Consider the following 16,127-nt stretch of genomic DNA (forward strand, 5'->3'; position numbering starts at 1 on the left):
TTTAAAATCCTTCTCCTCACCTACAAAGCCCTCAATGGTCAGGCACCATCATATCTTAAAGAGTCTGATGTGATTATAACAGCTTGTAAAGTATCAGACAGAGCTGCTTCCCTCATAGATCTACTTATCAACTGTATATGTAACATAATGTTACATCACATGAGACTCTGCCTATTCTACCTACAGCGTTCCCCTTAACAAAGGAAGTTACTCTGATTTTTAATTAAACATTGAAATTTTTATTTTTGACAGCATCATTGACAAACAACAACAAAACAACATAACAATAACAATATCAATAACAACAGCAATAGCCAGGGAAGGACACTAACAGGACTGCGAAGGACCGCGAAGGCTCGGCCTGCAACCCATGGTTTCCTGCAAGATGAGAAAGCACAAAAAACTGCAAGGAAGAAGCAAAGTTAGTAACATGCATTAATGGTACATGAATGAATACAGATGGAGAGTAGGAGGAGGAGGAGAGTGGAGCTCAATGCATCATGGGAAGTTCCCTGGCAGTCTAGGCCTATAGCAGCATAACTAAGGGCTGATCCAAGGTGAGCCTGGCCGGCCCTAACTATAAGCTTTGTCAAAAAGGAAAGTTTTATGCCTACTCTTAAACGTAGAGAGGGTGTCTGCCCCCTGGACCAAATCTGGAAGATGATGAAAGCCACCATAAAAGCCACGAGACACATTTGTAAAATTACATGTCAGTATTTTCTTCACTGAATACTTCCTATACAATTTAGAGTGTCCAACTTAACTTGAAGATATGTGAAGGTTTTTATAGAAAATCATGTTATAAAAACCTTCACAGATCCTCCCTTCTTACCTTAATCGTCCTCTTGGACACCGGTGCAGCAGCAGCAAAAGTTTTTCTTCATCCAAGAGAAGAAGCGCCGGAAGCAGTTCTTCTTCTTCTTCTTCTTCATCTTTTTGTCTTCCTCCTCTGTGGTCCTGGAGTCATCTGAAAGTCAAAGGACATTAAATACCTCAACCATCCTTTGAATGAACAATGATTCAAACACAAGGGGAGGTGACTGTTTCTTACCAGATGAGGTGGAGTCCTCAGATGTCCAAGACATGTCACTGTCACTGTCACTGACTTCCAGTGAAGACTCTGACATCCAAGACTGCGAACTAACATACATACATAGTTAGTGTGTGATTCCTGTTATTGTCATAACATACAAAACATGCATTTATTGAGTATCATGACCGGAGGAAATCATCTCACCTGGTGTCACTCTCCTCACTCTCCAGTGTCACGGTGTTCTCGGCTGTGGCGGGACGAACCATAATGACAACCGTCCGTGAAATTTTTGGAGAGCGAGTGTGGTGGTCTGGGTGGATGCTGGTGGCTTCATCCATCAGAGATGGGGCAGGAGGGACGCAAACAGGGTGCTCACTGGCTGAAGATAGCACCTCACTTCTCGACGTGTTATTCACGTGAGTCACCAAAGTAAACACACAAACACACAGTTAGGATATTATCTCTGTTTGTGTCATGAAAGAAATGTCTCTCCTCTACCTGAGGGATGAGTTGATGACCAGAGGAAATCATCTTACCTGATTGCGCTCTCCTGACTCAACGGCCGCTGCGTGGAAGTTAAACTGAGGGCTCCACGTGTGCTGGTGAATGAATACACATGAAGTTAATCACAGAGTCAGTAGTAAGCTGCCTCAGGATGAAAATTCATCCTGTATTTTCATCATAAAGGTCACAAATGAAGTTGGTAAGCTGCTGGTCCCACAAGTATTTGTTAGTCGCGTAAATTCCCATTTCAAAGTTTGTCTTTGAATAAAATCTTCAGTGTTCCTCGACACAAATTCTCCTGGGTCATTTACCTCTAACTATAGCTTTATATTAAATCATTAAATCATTTTGAATTATTATTGCTTTGTTTCTGAGAAGCCTCGTTCTCCAGTCAGTTTGGTATGGCGAATGGCTTTACACACTATAATACCCATGAGCCTCAGCTGCCATTTCTACAGTAGAGAAGCCAGTCAGTTTGAAAGTCCAACTGCAGAGTTCAGTCCACACAGAAAGTACTACTGGGAAAATCTGACCATCCTTAGTCTGATATAAAGATGTTTGTAACTAACATTAGCATTTTAATATTAGTGAAGTGAGAAAAACAGAACTGTCCAACTTAACGCTAAACTTACTGTTGCTAAAGTTAGTCAGTTAGTGAGCTGTTAACTATTAGCTTTTTGCATACAGTGATAAATTACTCTGTTTTCCATGCAGAAAATAAACAGGATTCTTAGTTTTGAAACCCTGGAGGTTTTTACAGTGTAAACTTCAGATAATTGTGAGCTGCTAACACAACAGAGTTTTAGGCTCAGTGTTTGGATTCTTCCTGAAAACCTGCTTTGGAGTTGTAAATGCAGTTTTTTTCAAAGATTTTTTTTTTTTTTTTGTCAAAGAGAGTACTATGAGTTTGTGTTGCGCCAAAAGGAGGATTGAATCTAATAAAAGCAGGAAGTGTGGCCTCTGTACCACACACTCCTCTAAAGAAGACAAGGATGAGTTAACACCTACCTCTCATCTGCTGTGGTCCTCTCTGTTGGCACTTCGGACTCGGTCTGGGTCTGGGTCTGGGTCTGGCTGGGTTGAGCAGCTGCTGCCTCTGGAGCTTCATTGCTATCAAAAGACAAACATTCACTGTTACATTGATGGCCAGGAAACAGAACTTACCCCCACAATAAGCAAGTATGCACATCTATTAATGATCAAATTATAAACTATCACTGACACTTACTGTTGTCTGATAACATATACTCAAATCACTACCAATATCTCAGCACACACACACACATATCAGGTCATGGTCACTTTTACATTACGTTATTACAACATTACATAGACCTACATTAATTTCCTGGAGACTTACCCTAACTACTAACCATAACTACTGACCCAAAAATTAGCTTTTTCCACAAGCCATCCCCAATTAACTGGTCTTAAGTCTGAAATGTGACCCAAAAAGTAGCCTATGACAGACCAGACACACACACACACACACACACACACACACATATTTACCAAGAGTTGTTGCAGCCCTGTGCAATGAAGGGATGGGTGAGGACTTCACTGGGGGTAATCCTCTCAGCCTCATCTAGTTTGAGCATGCCCTTCAAAAGCTCAATGCATTTCTCCAGTTCCGCAGCTTCATCCAATTTATCCTCCCGACGAATCTAGTTTAGGAAACAATGGTCAAATCCACCATCAGTTAACTCGTCCTCATGATTCATTAAAAGACATCAACTGACAGTAACAATGACAGCTACCACCTACTTAACACTTACCTGTTTCAGGTAATCCAGAGAGGCATATTTGTACATCCTGCGGTCTACGTAAGACTGAGAATCCTTCCCCCAGTACTCCTCAGGTGTCTAAAAGAAGGTTCAATATATGGCAATAAATCTAACTGATTAACTGTTAAATGTTGGAAGGCTGAAATACGTCATCTTAATTAGAGAAGAGATTAGTAAAGATGAATTGTTGTGGTACCATTAGCCTCCAGCTGTTGGTGTCAGTCTTATTGAAAAAAAAGTCTGTTTTCCTTCCCTTCCTCAGAAGATCGTCCGCCGGCTGACCCAGGAGTTGAGTCATGAATCGCAGCTGGAGATAAAACACAGCATCACAATAAGATATGCAATAGGCATGCCACTTCTTCCACTGTCTAAATACTATCGCTAAAACTCCTCTCTTAGCTAATGTACAGTCTAATGTATAACCTTGATCACAGTACTTTCTACTGAGGTACTGATGTTAAACAAAGACCATTTTAATCTTAATTTTCCCTCACAGGTTTGAATCACCAACTGAGCGTTAGCTAAACTCCACTGCTGAAGAGCAGTGGTTCTAAGACGACTGAGCTTAGTAACTTACTGCTTCATATTCATCTTTTCCAGGAAACAGTATATAGCCGAGGATCATGGCAGCCAGCACACCTCCCAGTGACCACATATCGATGGCCTCCGAAAACGGAAGGCCCAAAATGATTTCCGGAGCCCTGAATGTGGAAGAAAAGCGTTACACAGAATGAGGAACATTGTCATATTTCAAGTGTTAAAATACAATCTAGCACAGGGATAAACTAAATAAACAAGTATAGACAGAAAGCACACAGCTACTAATAGTAAAACTGCAAGACTACAAACTCACTCCAGTATAATAATAATCAGTATCTCTATAGACCTCACCTGAAGAAAACTGTCTGCAATCTCATGCCCGTCCTGGTTTGAGTTGCAGGGATGGCCAAGCCGAAGTCTATCAGCTTGACTCTGAGGGGATTTGTCCAGCGATTCACCACCATAATGTTGTCTGGTTTGACATCGGTATGGATCACTCTGATTCTCTTGAGTGCATCGAATGCTGTGGCCAACTGCAAAGTACAAGGTCAGTAATATAAGATAAGAGCATGTAGCACAGTTTCAAACTGACACAGTGTTCAGTGCTTTACTTGCTATCTAATGGTACCATATTCATACCTGTTGGATGATGAGTCTGATTTTACTCAGACATAACGGGTGATTATAGTGAATGTACTTGTCTAAGCTGATGTCCAACGACTCGAAGACCAGCGCCTTTCCATTCTTCACCTCAAACCAATCATAAAACTTGACAATGTTGCATTTGTCCAAGTTGTGGTGCATCAGGTTCTGCAGCATAGAAAACTGGAGACAAGTTTGAAAGGATTAGTTTACATAGAGTTCATATGTTAACTTGTATGAAAGTCAGGGGAAACAGTTGGACTAAGAGGTCAGTTTAGAAAGGCAGAGCATCATACTATGGTGCTTCACTCTCACTACAGATAGTTGTATTATTATTCACTATATCTTTACAAAGTAAATACTTGTCAATAGATGTGCCTGTTACTGTATTATTTAGCACTAACTGAAGAGAATTGCCTCTTTGCACTTGTAATTACCAAATATAATTTACTTAATACTGGATACTCAGTGTACCCCTTACTGTACAAATTCTTTTACAGCTGTGAACATCAAAAATCAATCAAGTGTCCTACCTCCCTGATGTCAGAATCGTTGTGGTCGTGTTTGGGGAGCTTAACAGCCACAATGTCTTTCGTGTCTTTCTTAAGACATTTCAGTACCAGTCCAAAGCCGCCTTGTCCCAGAACCCTCAGGAACTTATATTTTCCGGGGAGTTCGAAGGGGTCCTTATTACGGGTAATGGATGAGATTGTCGTCAATATTCTTTCTGCCATTTTTTTTTCTCAGAAAGCTGAAAAGAAATTGGAGAAGTTACTTTCATTCACTGTAAATGACCACAACAGTGTGTTAATTCTAGTGGTGGAAAGTAACTAAGTACATTTACTCAAGTGCTGTACTTAAGGACAATTTTGAGATACTTGTACTTTACTGGAATATTTCCATTTTATGCTACTTTATACTAACAGAAATGTTGCTACATCCAAGAGACAGAAAGAGCTTCTTACCTGTATCACAGTAGTCGATTTACAGTCCTCTTCTTACGATCGCTTACTTGATAATTCGAGTGTTGGTGTCCTTTCAACCACTCAAACTAAAATGAGTAGAACTCACAGAATTCTAATTTATGCGCAACATCATCACCAAATTCCTTTGATGGAATGATGATTGATGATTGATGATGTAACTCAGTTAACATGAGTTCTAAAGGCCACACATCATCACCTTCAATTCAAATATAAATAAAGTTTTGAATCAGCTACTCTGAGATACATTCTGCAATAAAAGTTTTTAGTGTTATACAATTATAAAAAAATCATAGATTAGGTGTGTTGCTGTGGGGTGTCAATGCAATATGTGGAAACACTAGTATGGTTCAACAATATATATCCAGTAATGTGTGCTCAAGTCTTATATTCATAGTTTATTTTGACAAACAGAGTATTGATGCATTAAACTGTAATTTTAGATTCAGACATCCACCGGCAGTCCTGAGGGGATTCATATTTTCATTGGTTTGGTTTTATTTTGTCATGAAACAACATGACACACTTTTTCACATATTCACAGGGAAAGCTGAGAAATGACACCACATAGATTCTAAACATAAACATGGACATGCAGAAACACAATACATAAACTTAAACTTGTGACTGAAACATATTTAATTACATTTAATTTTAATTAATCAGATTTTGTGTTCTCATTGTAAATAAATAAAATAACGGTGATTTTGTATTATTCTGTATCCCTATATATTTTAGTGTCCTGAATGTTTGAAATTATAATTGGTCACCTATGACTTTATGACTTTATGTCTTACTACACTTGTGAGTCATCCATTTGTGATATTCGGTGTGTTATTTCCCAAATATGCACTGTAATTGACTTTGTAATTTATTTCCACGTCACGGAGCATATCTTGACTACATTCACTGATTTTCTACCTTTCCCAGAATACCTTTTGCTAGCCACTAGATGAGCTGTTTTTAGCTGGGTTCCATCTTATGGCCTTCAAAAGCTCAGTACATTTCTCCCAATCATCGGCTTCATTGCATCTATCCTCCCGATGAATCTAGTTTAGGAAACAATGGTCAAATCCACCATCAGTCAACTCGTCCTCATGATTCATTAAAAGACATCAACTGACAGTAACAGTGACAGCTACCACCTACTTAACACTTACCCGTTTCAGGTAATCCAGAGAGGGATATTTGTACTTCCTGTGGTCAATGTGAGGCTGATGATATTTCCCCCAGTACTCCTCAGGTGTCTGAGGTCCTGCGACCTGGTGCCCAGAGCCAGTTTCACAAAGATAGACTTTGACTACAGTTTAGATACAACAGATAGTCACACTTCAGATTGACATCTAAATTCATCTGTCGCATGAAGCAGTTTAGTTCTTGACTATTTTTAACAGGATTTCGGTACAATGAATTCTGGGTAAATTAAGACATTTTTCAAATTAAAAAAAATGGCCGACCGAGTGACTGCATCCAACCACTGAGCTCCGTTTACCCCAGCAGAAAATATGTGTCTTTTGGAGGAATTCAACAGTTACAAGGACATTTTACTTGGAAAATTTAACGAAGAGTGTAACAATAAAATGGAAGCGACAGTGAACAGTGTTAATCCCACAGTTGAAAGGAGCATCAAAGACGTTCTAAAAAGATAAAAACGTGGTACAAGATGCAAAGACAGAAATGTCAGCAGCCCGCTGACTGAAAAGGGAGAGACGGAGGCCAGTGACACCCAAGAGAAAACAGGTAACATTAGGCCAATAATGACAATGTTTTGGTGACATCAGTCAAAAGAAAAAAAAAGTTTTACTGTGTGGTTTTGGTATGCTAATGTTGAGCTGCTAGCTAGCTAGCTAATGATTTAACAGTTTACGAGGATGCAAATTACATGTTAACAAAAGCAATAATGTGAGACGCGAGAATGAAGTAGTGCTTTTCTTTTTATTTTTCTTAGCGACCCTGTCTTGGAATGAGACAACAGAGGAGGAGAAGCAGAGACCAGGAGAGAGAGAACCAGGTGATCAGAGAGGGGAGAGGATGGGAGAAGGGGAACCAGAGTCAGCTGCAGCCGGTCCGAGCTGAGAGGTCTGCCCTTCAGCGTCAGAGGGAACCACTGCAACTCTGTCCATGGTGCTTGACAAAGAATACCAAATTCTCAAACTTGAGAAAAGAAAATTGCTCCTTGAAATCGAAGTCTTAAAGCTTCAGCAACATAAATTTCAAATATGATGCCACCCACTCAATATTTTTTTCAGATACATTATGAGTTGATGATTTAGATAATAGCACCTAATGATTGACTGTGTCAAATGCTTCATTCAAATCTATAAATATGGCTCCAACCCCCTTTATCCGACATGCATTTCATTTGTTCAACAAAATAGGAATTTGCTGATTCTGTTGAGTGGTGTACTCTAAAACCAAACTGCATTAGATTCAGAGAATGATGATCATGTTCAAGCCGTTTGTAAACTCCTCTTTGCCACCACTTTTTTACCACCTTTGATATTATTAGATGGATGCTAATCGCTAACTCAGTTGGTTAACTCAGACGGATCTCTTGTCTTAAAAATTGGTGTGATAATGAAAACTAGTCCACGCATTTGGTACTTCTAGGCTGGATTATTGTAATTCCTCATTATCAGGCTGCCCCAACAAGTCTCTAAAAACTCTCCAGCTGGTCCAGAATGCAGCTGCATGTATACTGACAAAAACTAGTAAAAGAGATCATATTTCCCCCATTTTAGCTTCTCTGTACTGGATCCATATAAAATCCAGAATAGCATTTAAAATCCTTCTCCTCACCTACAAAGCCCTTAATGGTCAGGCACCATCATATCTTAAAGAGTCTGATGTGATTATAACAGCTTGTAAAGTATCAGACAGAGCTGCTTCCCTCATAGATCTACTTATCAACTGTATATGTAACATAATGTTACATCACATGAGACTCTGCCTATTCTACCTACAGCGTTCCCCTTAACAAAGGAAGTTACTCTGATTTTTAATTAAACATTGAAATTTTTATTTTTGACAGCATCATTGACAAACAACAACAAAACAACATAACAATAACAATAACAATAACAATAACAACAGCAATAGCCAGGGAAGGACACTAACAGGACTGCGAAGGACCGCGAAGGCTTGGCCTGCAACCCATGGTTTCCTGCAAGATGAGAAAGCACAAAAAACTGCAAGGAAGAAGCAAAGTTAGTAACATGCATTAATGGTACATGAATGAATACAGATGGAGAGTAGGAGGAGGAGGAGAGTGGAGCTCAATGCATCATGGGAAGTTCCCTGGCAGTCTAGGCCTATAGCAGCATAACTAAGGGCTGATCCAAGGTGAGTCTGGCCGGCCCTAACTATAAGCTTTGTCAAAAAGGAAAGTTTTATGCCTACTCTTAAACGTAGAGAGGGTGTCTGCCCCCTGGACCAAATCTGGAAGATGATGAAAGCCACCATAAAAGCCACGAGACACATTTGTAAAATTACATGTCAGTATTTTCTTCACTGAATACTTCCTGTACAATTTAGAGTGTCCAACTTACCTTGAAGATCTGTGAAGGTTTTTATAGAAAATCATGTTATAAAAACCTTCACAGATCCTCCCTTCTTACCTTAATCGTCCTCTTGGACACCGGTGCAGCAGCAGCAAAAGTTTTTCTTCATCCAAGAGAAGAAGCGCCGGAAGCAGTTCTTCTTCTTCTTCTTCTTCATCTTTTTGTCTTCCTCCTCTGTGGTCCCGCAGTCGTCTGAAAGTCAAAGGACATTAAATACCTCAACCATCCTTTGAATGAACAATGATTCAAACACAAGGGGAGGTGACTGTTTCTTACCAGATGAGGTGGAGTCCTCAGATGTCCAAGACATGTCACTGTCACTGTCACTGACTTCCAGTGAAGACTCTGACATCCAAGACTGCGAACTAAACACACACACACACACACACACACACACACACATACATAGTTAGTGTGTTATTCCTGCTATTGTCATAACATACAAAACATGCATTTATTGAGTATCATGACCGGAGGAAATCATCTCACCTGGTGTCACTCTCCTCACTCTCCAGTGTCACGGTGTTCTCGGCTGTGGCGGGACGAACCATAATGACAACCGTCCGTGAAATTTTTGGAGAGCGAGTGTGGTGGTCTGGGTGGATGCTGGTGGCTTCATCCATCAGAGATGGGGCAGGAGGGACGCAAACAGGGTGCTCACTGGCTGAAGATAGCACCTCACTTCTCGACGTGTTATTCACGTGAGTCACCAAAGTAAACACACAAACACACAGTTAGGATATTATCTCTGTTTGTGTCATGAAAGAAATGTCTCTCCTCTACCTGAGGGATGAGTTGATGACCAGAGGAAATCATCTTACCTGATTGCGCTCTCCTGACTCAACGGCCGCTGCGTGGAAGTTAAACTGAGGGCTCCACGTGTGCTGGTGAATGAATACACATGAAGTTAATCACAGAGTCAGTAGTAAGTAGTGCCTCAGGATGAAAATTCATCCTGTATTTTCATCATAAAGGTCACAAATGAAGTTGGTAAGCTGCTGGTCCCACAAGTATTTGTTAGTCGCGTAAATTCCCATTTCAAAGTTTGTCTTTGAATAAAATCTTCAGTGTTCCTCGACACAAATTCTCCTGGGTCATTTACCCCTAACTATAGCTTTATATTAAATCATTAAATCATTTTGAATTATTATTGCTTTGTTTCTGAGAAGCCTCGTTCTCCAGTCAGTTTGGTATGGCGAATGGCTTTACACACTACAATACCCATGAGCCTCAGCTGCCATTTCTACGGTAGAGAAGCCAGTCAGTTTGAAAGTCCAACAGAAAGTACTACTGGGAAAATCTGACCATCCTTAGTCTGATATAAAGATGTTTGTAACTAACATTAGCATTTTAATATTAGTGAAGTGAGAAAAACAGAACTGTCCAACTTAACGCTAAACTTACTGTTGCTAAAGTTAGTCAGTTAGTGAGCTGTTAACTATTAGCTTTTTGCATACAGTGATAAATTACTCTGTTTTCCATGCAGAAAATAAACAGGATTCTTAGTTTTGAAACCCTGGAGGTTTTTACAGTGTAAACTTCAGATAATTGTGAGCTACTAACACAACAGAGTTTTAGGCTCAGTGTTTGGATTCTTCCTGAAAACCTGCTTTGGAGTTGTAAATGCAGTTTTTTTCAAAGATTTTTTTTTTTTTTTTGTCAAAGAGAGTACTATGAGTTTGTGTTGAGCCAAAAGGAGGTTTGAATCTAATAAAAGCAGGAAGTGTGGCCTCTGTACCACACACTCCTCTAAAGAAGACAAGGATGAGTTAACACCTACCTCTCATCTGCTGTGGTCCTCTCTGTTGGCACTTCGGACTCGGTCTGGGTCTGGGTCTGGGTCTGGCTGGGTTGAGCAGCTGCTGCCTCTGGAGCTTCATTGCTATCAAAAGACAAACATTCACTGTTACATTGATGGCCAGGAAACAGAACTTACCCCCACAATAAGCAAGTATGCACATCTATTAATGATCAAATTATAAACTATCACTGACACTTACTGTTGTCTGATAACATATACTCAAATCACTACCAATATCTCAGCACACACACACACATATCAGGTCATGGTCACTTTTACATTACGTTATTACAACATTACATAGACCTACATTAATTTCCTGGAGACTTACCCTAACTACTAACCATAACTACTGACCCAAAAATTAGATTTTTCCACAAGCCATCCCCAATTAACTGGTCTTAAGTCTGAAATGTGACCCAAAAAGTAGCCTATGACAAAAGGTCAGCCAAAAGGAGGATTGAATCTAATAAAAGCAGGAAGTGTGGCCTCTGTACCACACACTCCTCCAAAGAAGACAAGGATGAGTTAACACCTACCTCTCATCTGCTGTGGTCCTCTCTGTTGGCACTTCGGACTCGGTCTGGGTCTGGGTCTGGGTCTGGCTGGGTTGAGCAGCTGCTGCCTCTGGAGCTTCATTGCTATCAAAAGACAAACATTCACTGTTACATTGATGGCCAGGAAACAGAACTTACCCCCACAATAAGCAAGTATGCACATCTATTAATGATCAAATTATAAACTATCACTGACACTTACTGTTGTCTGATAACATATACTCAAATCACTACCAATATCTCAGCACACACACACACATATCAGGTCATGGTCACTTTTACATTACGTTATTACAACATTACATAGACCTACATTAATTTCCTGGAGACTTACCCTAACACTAACCATAACTACTGACCCAAAAATTAGCTTTTTCCACAAGCCATCCCCAATTAACTGGTCTTAAGTCTGAAATGTGACCCAAAAAGTAGCCTATGATAGACCAGACACACACACACACACACACACACACACACACACACACACACACACACACATATTTACCAAGAGTTGTTGCAGCCCTGTGCAATGAAGGGATGGGTGAGGACTTCACTGGGGGTAATCCTCTCAGCCTCATCTATTTTGAGCATGCCCTTCAAAAGCTCAATGCATTTCTCCCGTTCCGCAGCTTCATCCAATTTATCCTCCCGACGAATCTAGTTTAGGAAACAATGGTCAAATCCACCATCAGTTAACTCGTCCTCATGATTCATTAAAAGACATCAACTGACAGTAACAATGACAGCTACCACCTACTTAACACTTACCTGTTTCAGGTAATCCAGAGAGGCATATTTGTACATCCTGCGGTCTACGTAAGACTGAGAATCCTTCCCCCAGTACTCCTCAGGTGTCTAAAAGAAGGTTCAATATATGGCAATAAATCTAACTGATTAACTGTTAAATGTTGGAAGGCTGAAATACGTCATCTTAATTAGAGAAGAGATTAGTAAAGATGAATTGTTGTGGTACCATTAGCCTCCAGCTGTTGGTGTCAGTCTTATTGAAAAAAAAGTCTGTTTTCCTTCCCTTCCTCAGAAGATCGTCCGCCGGCTGACCCAGGAGTTGAGTCATGAATCGCAGCTGGAGATAAAACACAGCATCACAATAAGATATGCAATAGGCATGCCACTTCTTCCACTGTCTAAATACTATCGCTAAAACTCCTCTCTTAGCTAATGTACAGTCTAATGTATAACCTTGATCACAGTACTCTCTACTGAGGTACTGATGTTAAACAAAGACCATTTTAATCTTAATTTTCCCTCACAGGTTTGAATCACCAACTGAGCGTTAGCTAAACTCCACTGCTGAAGAGCAGTGGTTCTAAGACGACTGAGCTTAGTAACTTACTGCTTCATATTCATCTTTTCCAGGAAACAGTATATAGCCGAGGATCATGGCAGCCAGCACACCTCCCAGGGACCACATATCGATGGCCTCCGAAAACGGAAGGCCCAAAATGATTTCCGGAGCCCTGAATGTGGAAGAAAAGCGTTACACAGAATGAGGAACATTGTCATATTTCAAGTGTTAAAATTCAATCTAGCACAGGGATAAACTAAATAAACAACAAGTATAGACAGAAAGCACACAGCTACTAATAGTAAAACTGCAAGACTACAAACTCACTCCAGTATAATAATAATCAGTATCTCTATAGACCTCACCTGAAGAAAACTGTCTGCAATCTCATGCCCGTCCTGGTTTGAGTTGCAGGGATGGCCAAGCCGAAGTCTATCAGCTTGACTCTGAGGGGATTTGTCCAGCGATTCACCACCATAATGTTGTCTGGTTTGACATCGGTATGGATCACTCTGATTCTCTTGAGTGCATCGAATGCTGTGGCCAACTGCAAAGTACAAGGTCAGTAATATAAGATAAGAGCATGTAGCACATTTTCAAACTGACACAGTGTTCAGTGCTTTACTTGCTATCTAATGGTACCATATTCATACCTGTTGGATGATGAGTCTGATTTTACTCAGACATAACGGGTGATTATAGTGAATGTACTCGTCTAAGCTGATGTCCAACGACTCGAAGACCAGCGCCTTTCCATTCTTCACCTCAAACCAATCATAAAACTTGACAATGTTGCATTTGTCCAAGTTGTGGTGCATCAGGTTCTGCAGCATAGAAAACTGGAGACAAGTTTGAAAGGATTAGTTTACATAGAGTTCATATGTTAACTTGTATGAAAGTCAGGGGAAACAGTTGGACTAAGAGGTCAGTTTAGAAAGGCAGAGCATCATACTATGGTGCTTCACTCTCACTACAGATAGTTGTATTATTATTCACTATATCTTTACAAAGTAAATACTTGTCAATAGATGTGCCTGTTACTGTATTATTTAGCACTAACTGAAGAGAATTGCCTCTTTGCACTTGTAATTACCAAATATAATTTATTTAATACTGGATACTCAGTGTACCCCTTACTGTACAAATTCTTTTACAGCTGTGAACATCAAAAATCAATCAAGTGTCCTACCTCCCTGATGTCAGAATCGTTGTGGTCGTGTTTGGGGAGCTTAACAGCCACAATGTCTTTCGTGTCTTTCTTAAGACATTTCAGCACCAGTCCAAAGCCGCCTTGTCCCAGAACCCTCAGGAACTTATATTTTCCGGGGAGTTCGAAGGGGTCCTTATTACGGGTAATGGATGAGATTGTCGTCAATATTCTTTCTGCCATTTTTTTTTCTCAGAAAGCTGAAAAGAAATTGGAGAAGTTACTTTCGTTCACTGTAAATGACCACAACAGTGTGTTAATTCTAGTGGTGGAAAGTAACTAAGTACATTTACTCAAGTGCTGTACTTAAGGACAATTTTGAGATACTTGTACTTTACTGGAATATTTCCATTTTATGCTACTTTATACTAACAGAAATGTTGCTACATCCAAGAGACAGAAAGAGCTTCTTACCTGTATCACAGTAGTCGATTTACAGTCCTCTTCTTACGATCGCTTACTTGATAATTCGAGTGTTGGTGTCCTTTCAACCACTCAAAGTAAAATGAGTAGAACTCACAGAATTCTAATTTATGCGCAACATCATCACCAAATTCCTTTGATGGAATGATGATTGATGATTGATGATGTAACTCAGTTAACATGAGTTCTAAAGGCCACACATCATCACCTTCAATTCAAATATAAATAAAGTTTTGAATCAGCTACTCTGAGATACATTCTGCGATAAAAGTTTTTAGTGTTATACAATTATAAAAAATTCATAGATTAGGTGTGTTGCCGTGGGGTGTCAATGCAATATGTGGAAACACTAGTATGGTTCAACAATATATATCCAGTAATGTGTGCTCAAGTCTTATATTCATAGTTTATTTTGACAAACAGAGTATTGATGCATTAAACTGTAATTTTAGATTCAGACATCCACCGGCAGTCCTGAGGGGATTCATATTTTCATTGGTTTGGTTTTATTTTGTCATGAAACAACATGACACACTTTTTCACATATTCACAGGGAAAGCTGAGAAATGACACCACATAGATTCTAAACATAAACATGGACATGCAGAAACACAATACATAAACTTAAACTTGTGACTGAAACATATTTAATTACATTTAATTTTAATTAATCAGATTTTGTGTTCTCATTGTAAATAAATAAAATAACGGTGATTTTGTATTATTCTGTATCCCTATATATTTTAGTGTCCTGAATGTTTGATATATTAATTGGTCACCTATTTGTATATGTATTAATTTGAATGAATTTATCAGGAGCTAACATAAATTAAAATGTAAATGTGCCACAGTTTGTCCGAATGTTAAATGGCCTTAACTAGCATATTAATTAGTTAGATTAGATTAGTTAGATACCTTACATATACATTACACATTACAAAGTGTCATGATAAAATAGAATGAATATTTGTTGTCTAGCACCCAAACATAATATTAATTTGATTACTATATCAATTAAGTAAATCAAATAAAAAGGGGCTGTCCGCCCACTAGAAGCCCTGAAAGGGCCCATTCAGTCACCCTATATGGAATGGACATGAGGGACCCACACAATTTGCCTTGTTCAAGCCCATGCCCACCTGGTACCAACGTAGCCCGCATTTAACCCATATTGGGCCCACATAGACATGCTAGCTGGGATTTTCCAAGATATTTTCCTAGCGGCAGCAACAGAGGTTAAAATGGCAACTAAAGTTAGCCACAACAAGCTAACCATCAGCAAGCATGGTTAGCTAGACCATTTAGACCTTTATACACCAACATGCCTCCTTATTTTCATTACCTAAGTTGACAAAGTTTTGACTCTTGAAGGAAGTGATGTCAAATGTTTGTCTCTCCCTCTTTTTATAAGGATTGCAGGTGGGTACGTAGCAGTAGGACATTATTCACAAGCAGCTAGCAATGCAGCAACCTACATTTGTTTTCCCACCTTGCCTTTTTTGGATCTAAGATGGAGGTAAAGGCTGGTAACTGCTTGCCTCCAACTTTGAGCTGCACATGTAGCCTTAAAGGGCCATTGCCATTTTCCCTATGGTTTCTACATGAGTTGCTTTACTCAAGTTTGAATTTTTGAGGACTACATTACTCAGACGTTCTGCAAGAGGATGTCAACTTCCTGTGTGGAGACGATTTACAAGGCTTTACGTACAGGCCTGGTGCAGCTTTAAAGTCCCCCTCCACTCAAAAACATGCTTTCTTCTTGTCCCCACAGTTGGATGTTTGAGCTT

General features: G+C 39.6%; 2 protein-coding genes across 5 annotated transcripts; both read right to left on the reverse strand.

The window, feature by feature from the left end:
• Nucleotides 1-216: 216 nt before the first annotated feature.
• Nucleotides 217-6,737, reverse strand: LOC137200002 (homeodomain-interacting protein kinase 1-like). 4 transcript variants are annotated; one of them, XM_067614664.1, is made up of 16 exons: nucleotides 6,647-6,737; nucleotides 6,422-6,535; nucleotides 5,469-5,554; nucleotides 5,037-5,254; nucleotides 4,501-4,686; nucleotides 4,213-4,394; nucleotides 3,899-4,022; nucleotides 3,518-3,628; nucleotides 3,313-3,399; nucleotides 3,050-3,201; nucleotides 2,546-2,647; nucleotides 1,570-1,632; nucleotides 1,238-1,429; nucleotides 1,052-1,140; nucleotides 833-967; nucleotides 217-403 (listed from the first exon to the last, which is right to left on the reverse strand). In XM_067614664.1, exons 4-15 carry the CDS (start codon nucleotides 5,235-5,237, stop codon nucleotides 834-836), a joined length of 1,623 nt encoding a protein of 540 aa, XP_067470765.1. In that variant the 5' UTR covers nucleotides 5,238-5,254; nucleotides 5,469-5,554; nucleotides 6,422-6,535; nucleotides 6,647-6,737; the 3' UTR covers nucleotides 217-403; nucleotide 833. The 4 variants fall into 4 exon arrangements, with proteins under 4 accessions (XP_067470765.1, XP_067470762.1, XP_067470764.1 ...); XM_067614661.1 differs by having other exon boundaries at nucleotides 217-967; XM_067614663.1 differs by lacking the exon at nucleotides 5,469-5,554 and having other exon boundaries at nucleotides 217-967.
• A 1,384-nt stretch (nucleotides 6,738-8,121) lies between these two features.
• LOC137200024 (homeodomain-interacting protein kinase 1-like) lies at nucleotides 8,122-15,755 on the reverse strand. Its single transcript, XM_067614697.1, has 14 exons — nucleotides 14,332-15,755; nucleotides 13,900-14,117; nucleotides 13,364-13,549; nucleotides 13,076-13,257; nucleotides 12,759-12,882; nucleotides 12,378-12,488; nucleotides 12,173-12,259; nucleotides 11,910-12,061; nucleotides 11,387-11,488; nucleotides 10,827-10,928; nucleotides 9,868-9,930; nucleotides 9,536-9,727; nucleotides 9,323-9,411; nucleotides 8,122-9,238 (listed from the first exon to the last, which is right to left on the reverse strand). The coding sequence occupies exons 2-14, from the start codon at nucleotides 14,098-14,100 to the stop codon at nucleotides 9,105-9,107; spliced, it is 1,725 nt and encodes a 574-aa protein (XP_067470798.1). The 5' UTR covers nucleotides 14,101-14,117; nucleotides 14,332-15,755; the 3' UTR covers nucleotides 8,122-9,104.
• Between the last annotated feature and the right edge of the window lie 372 nt (nucleotides 15,756-16,127).

Source organism: Thunnus thynnus, chromosome 16 (genome assembly GCF_963924715.1).
Source record: "Thunnus thynnus chromosome 16, fThuThy2.1, whole genome shotgun sequence".
NCBI lineage: Eukaryota > Metazoa > Chordata > Actinopteri > Scombriformes > Scombridae > Thunnus > Thunnus thynnus.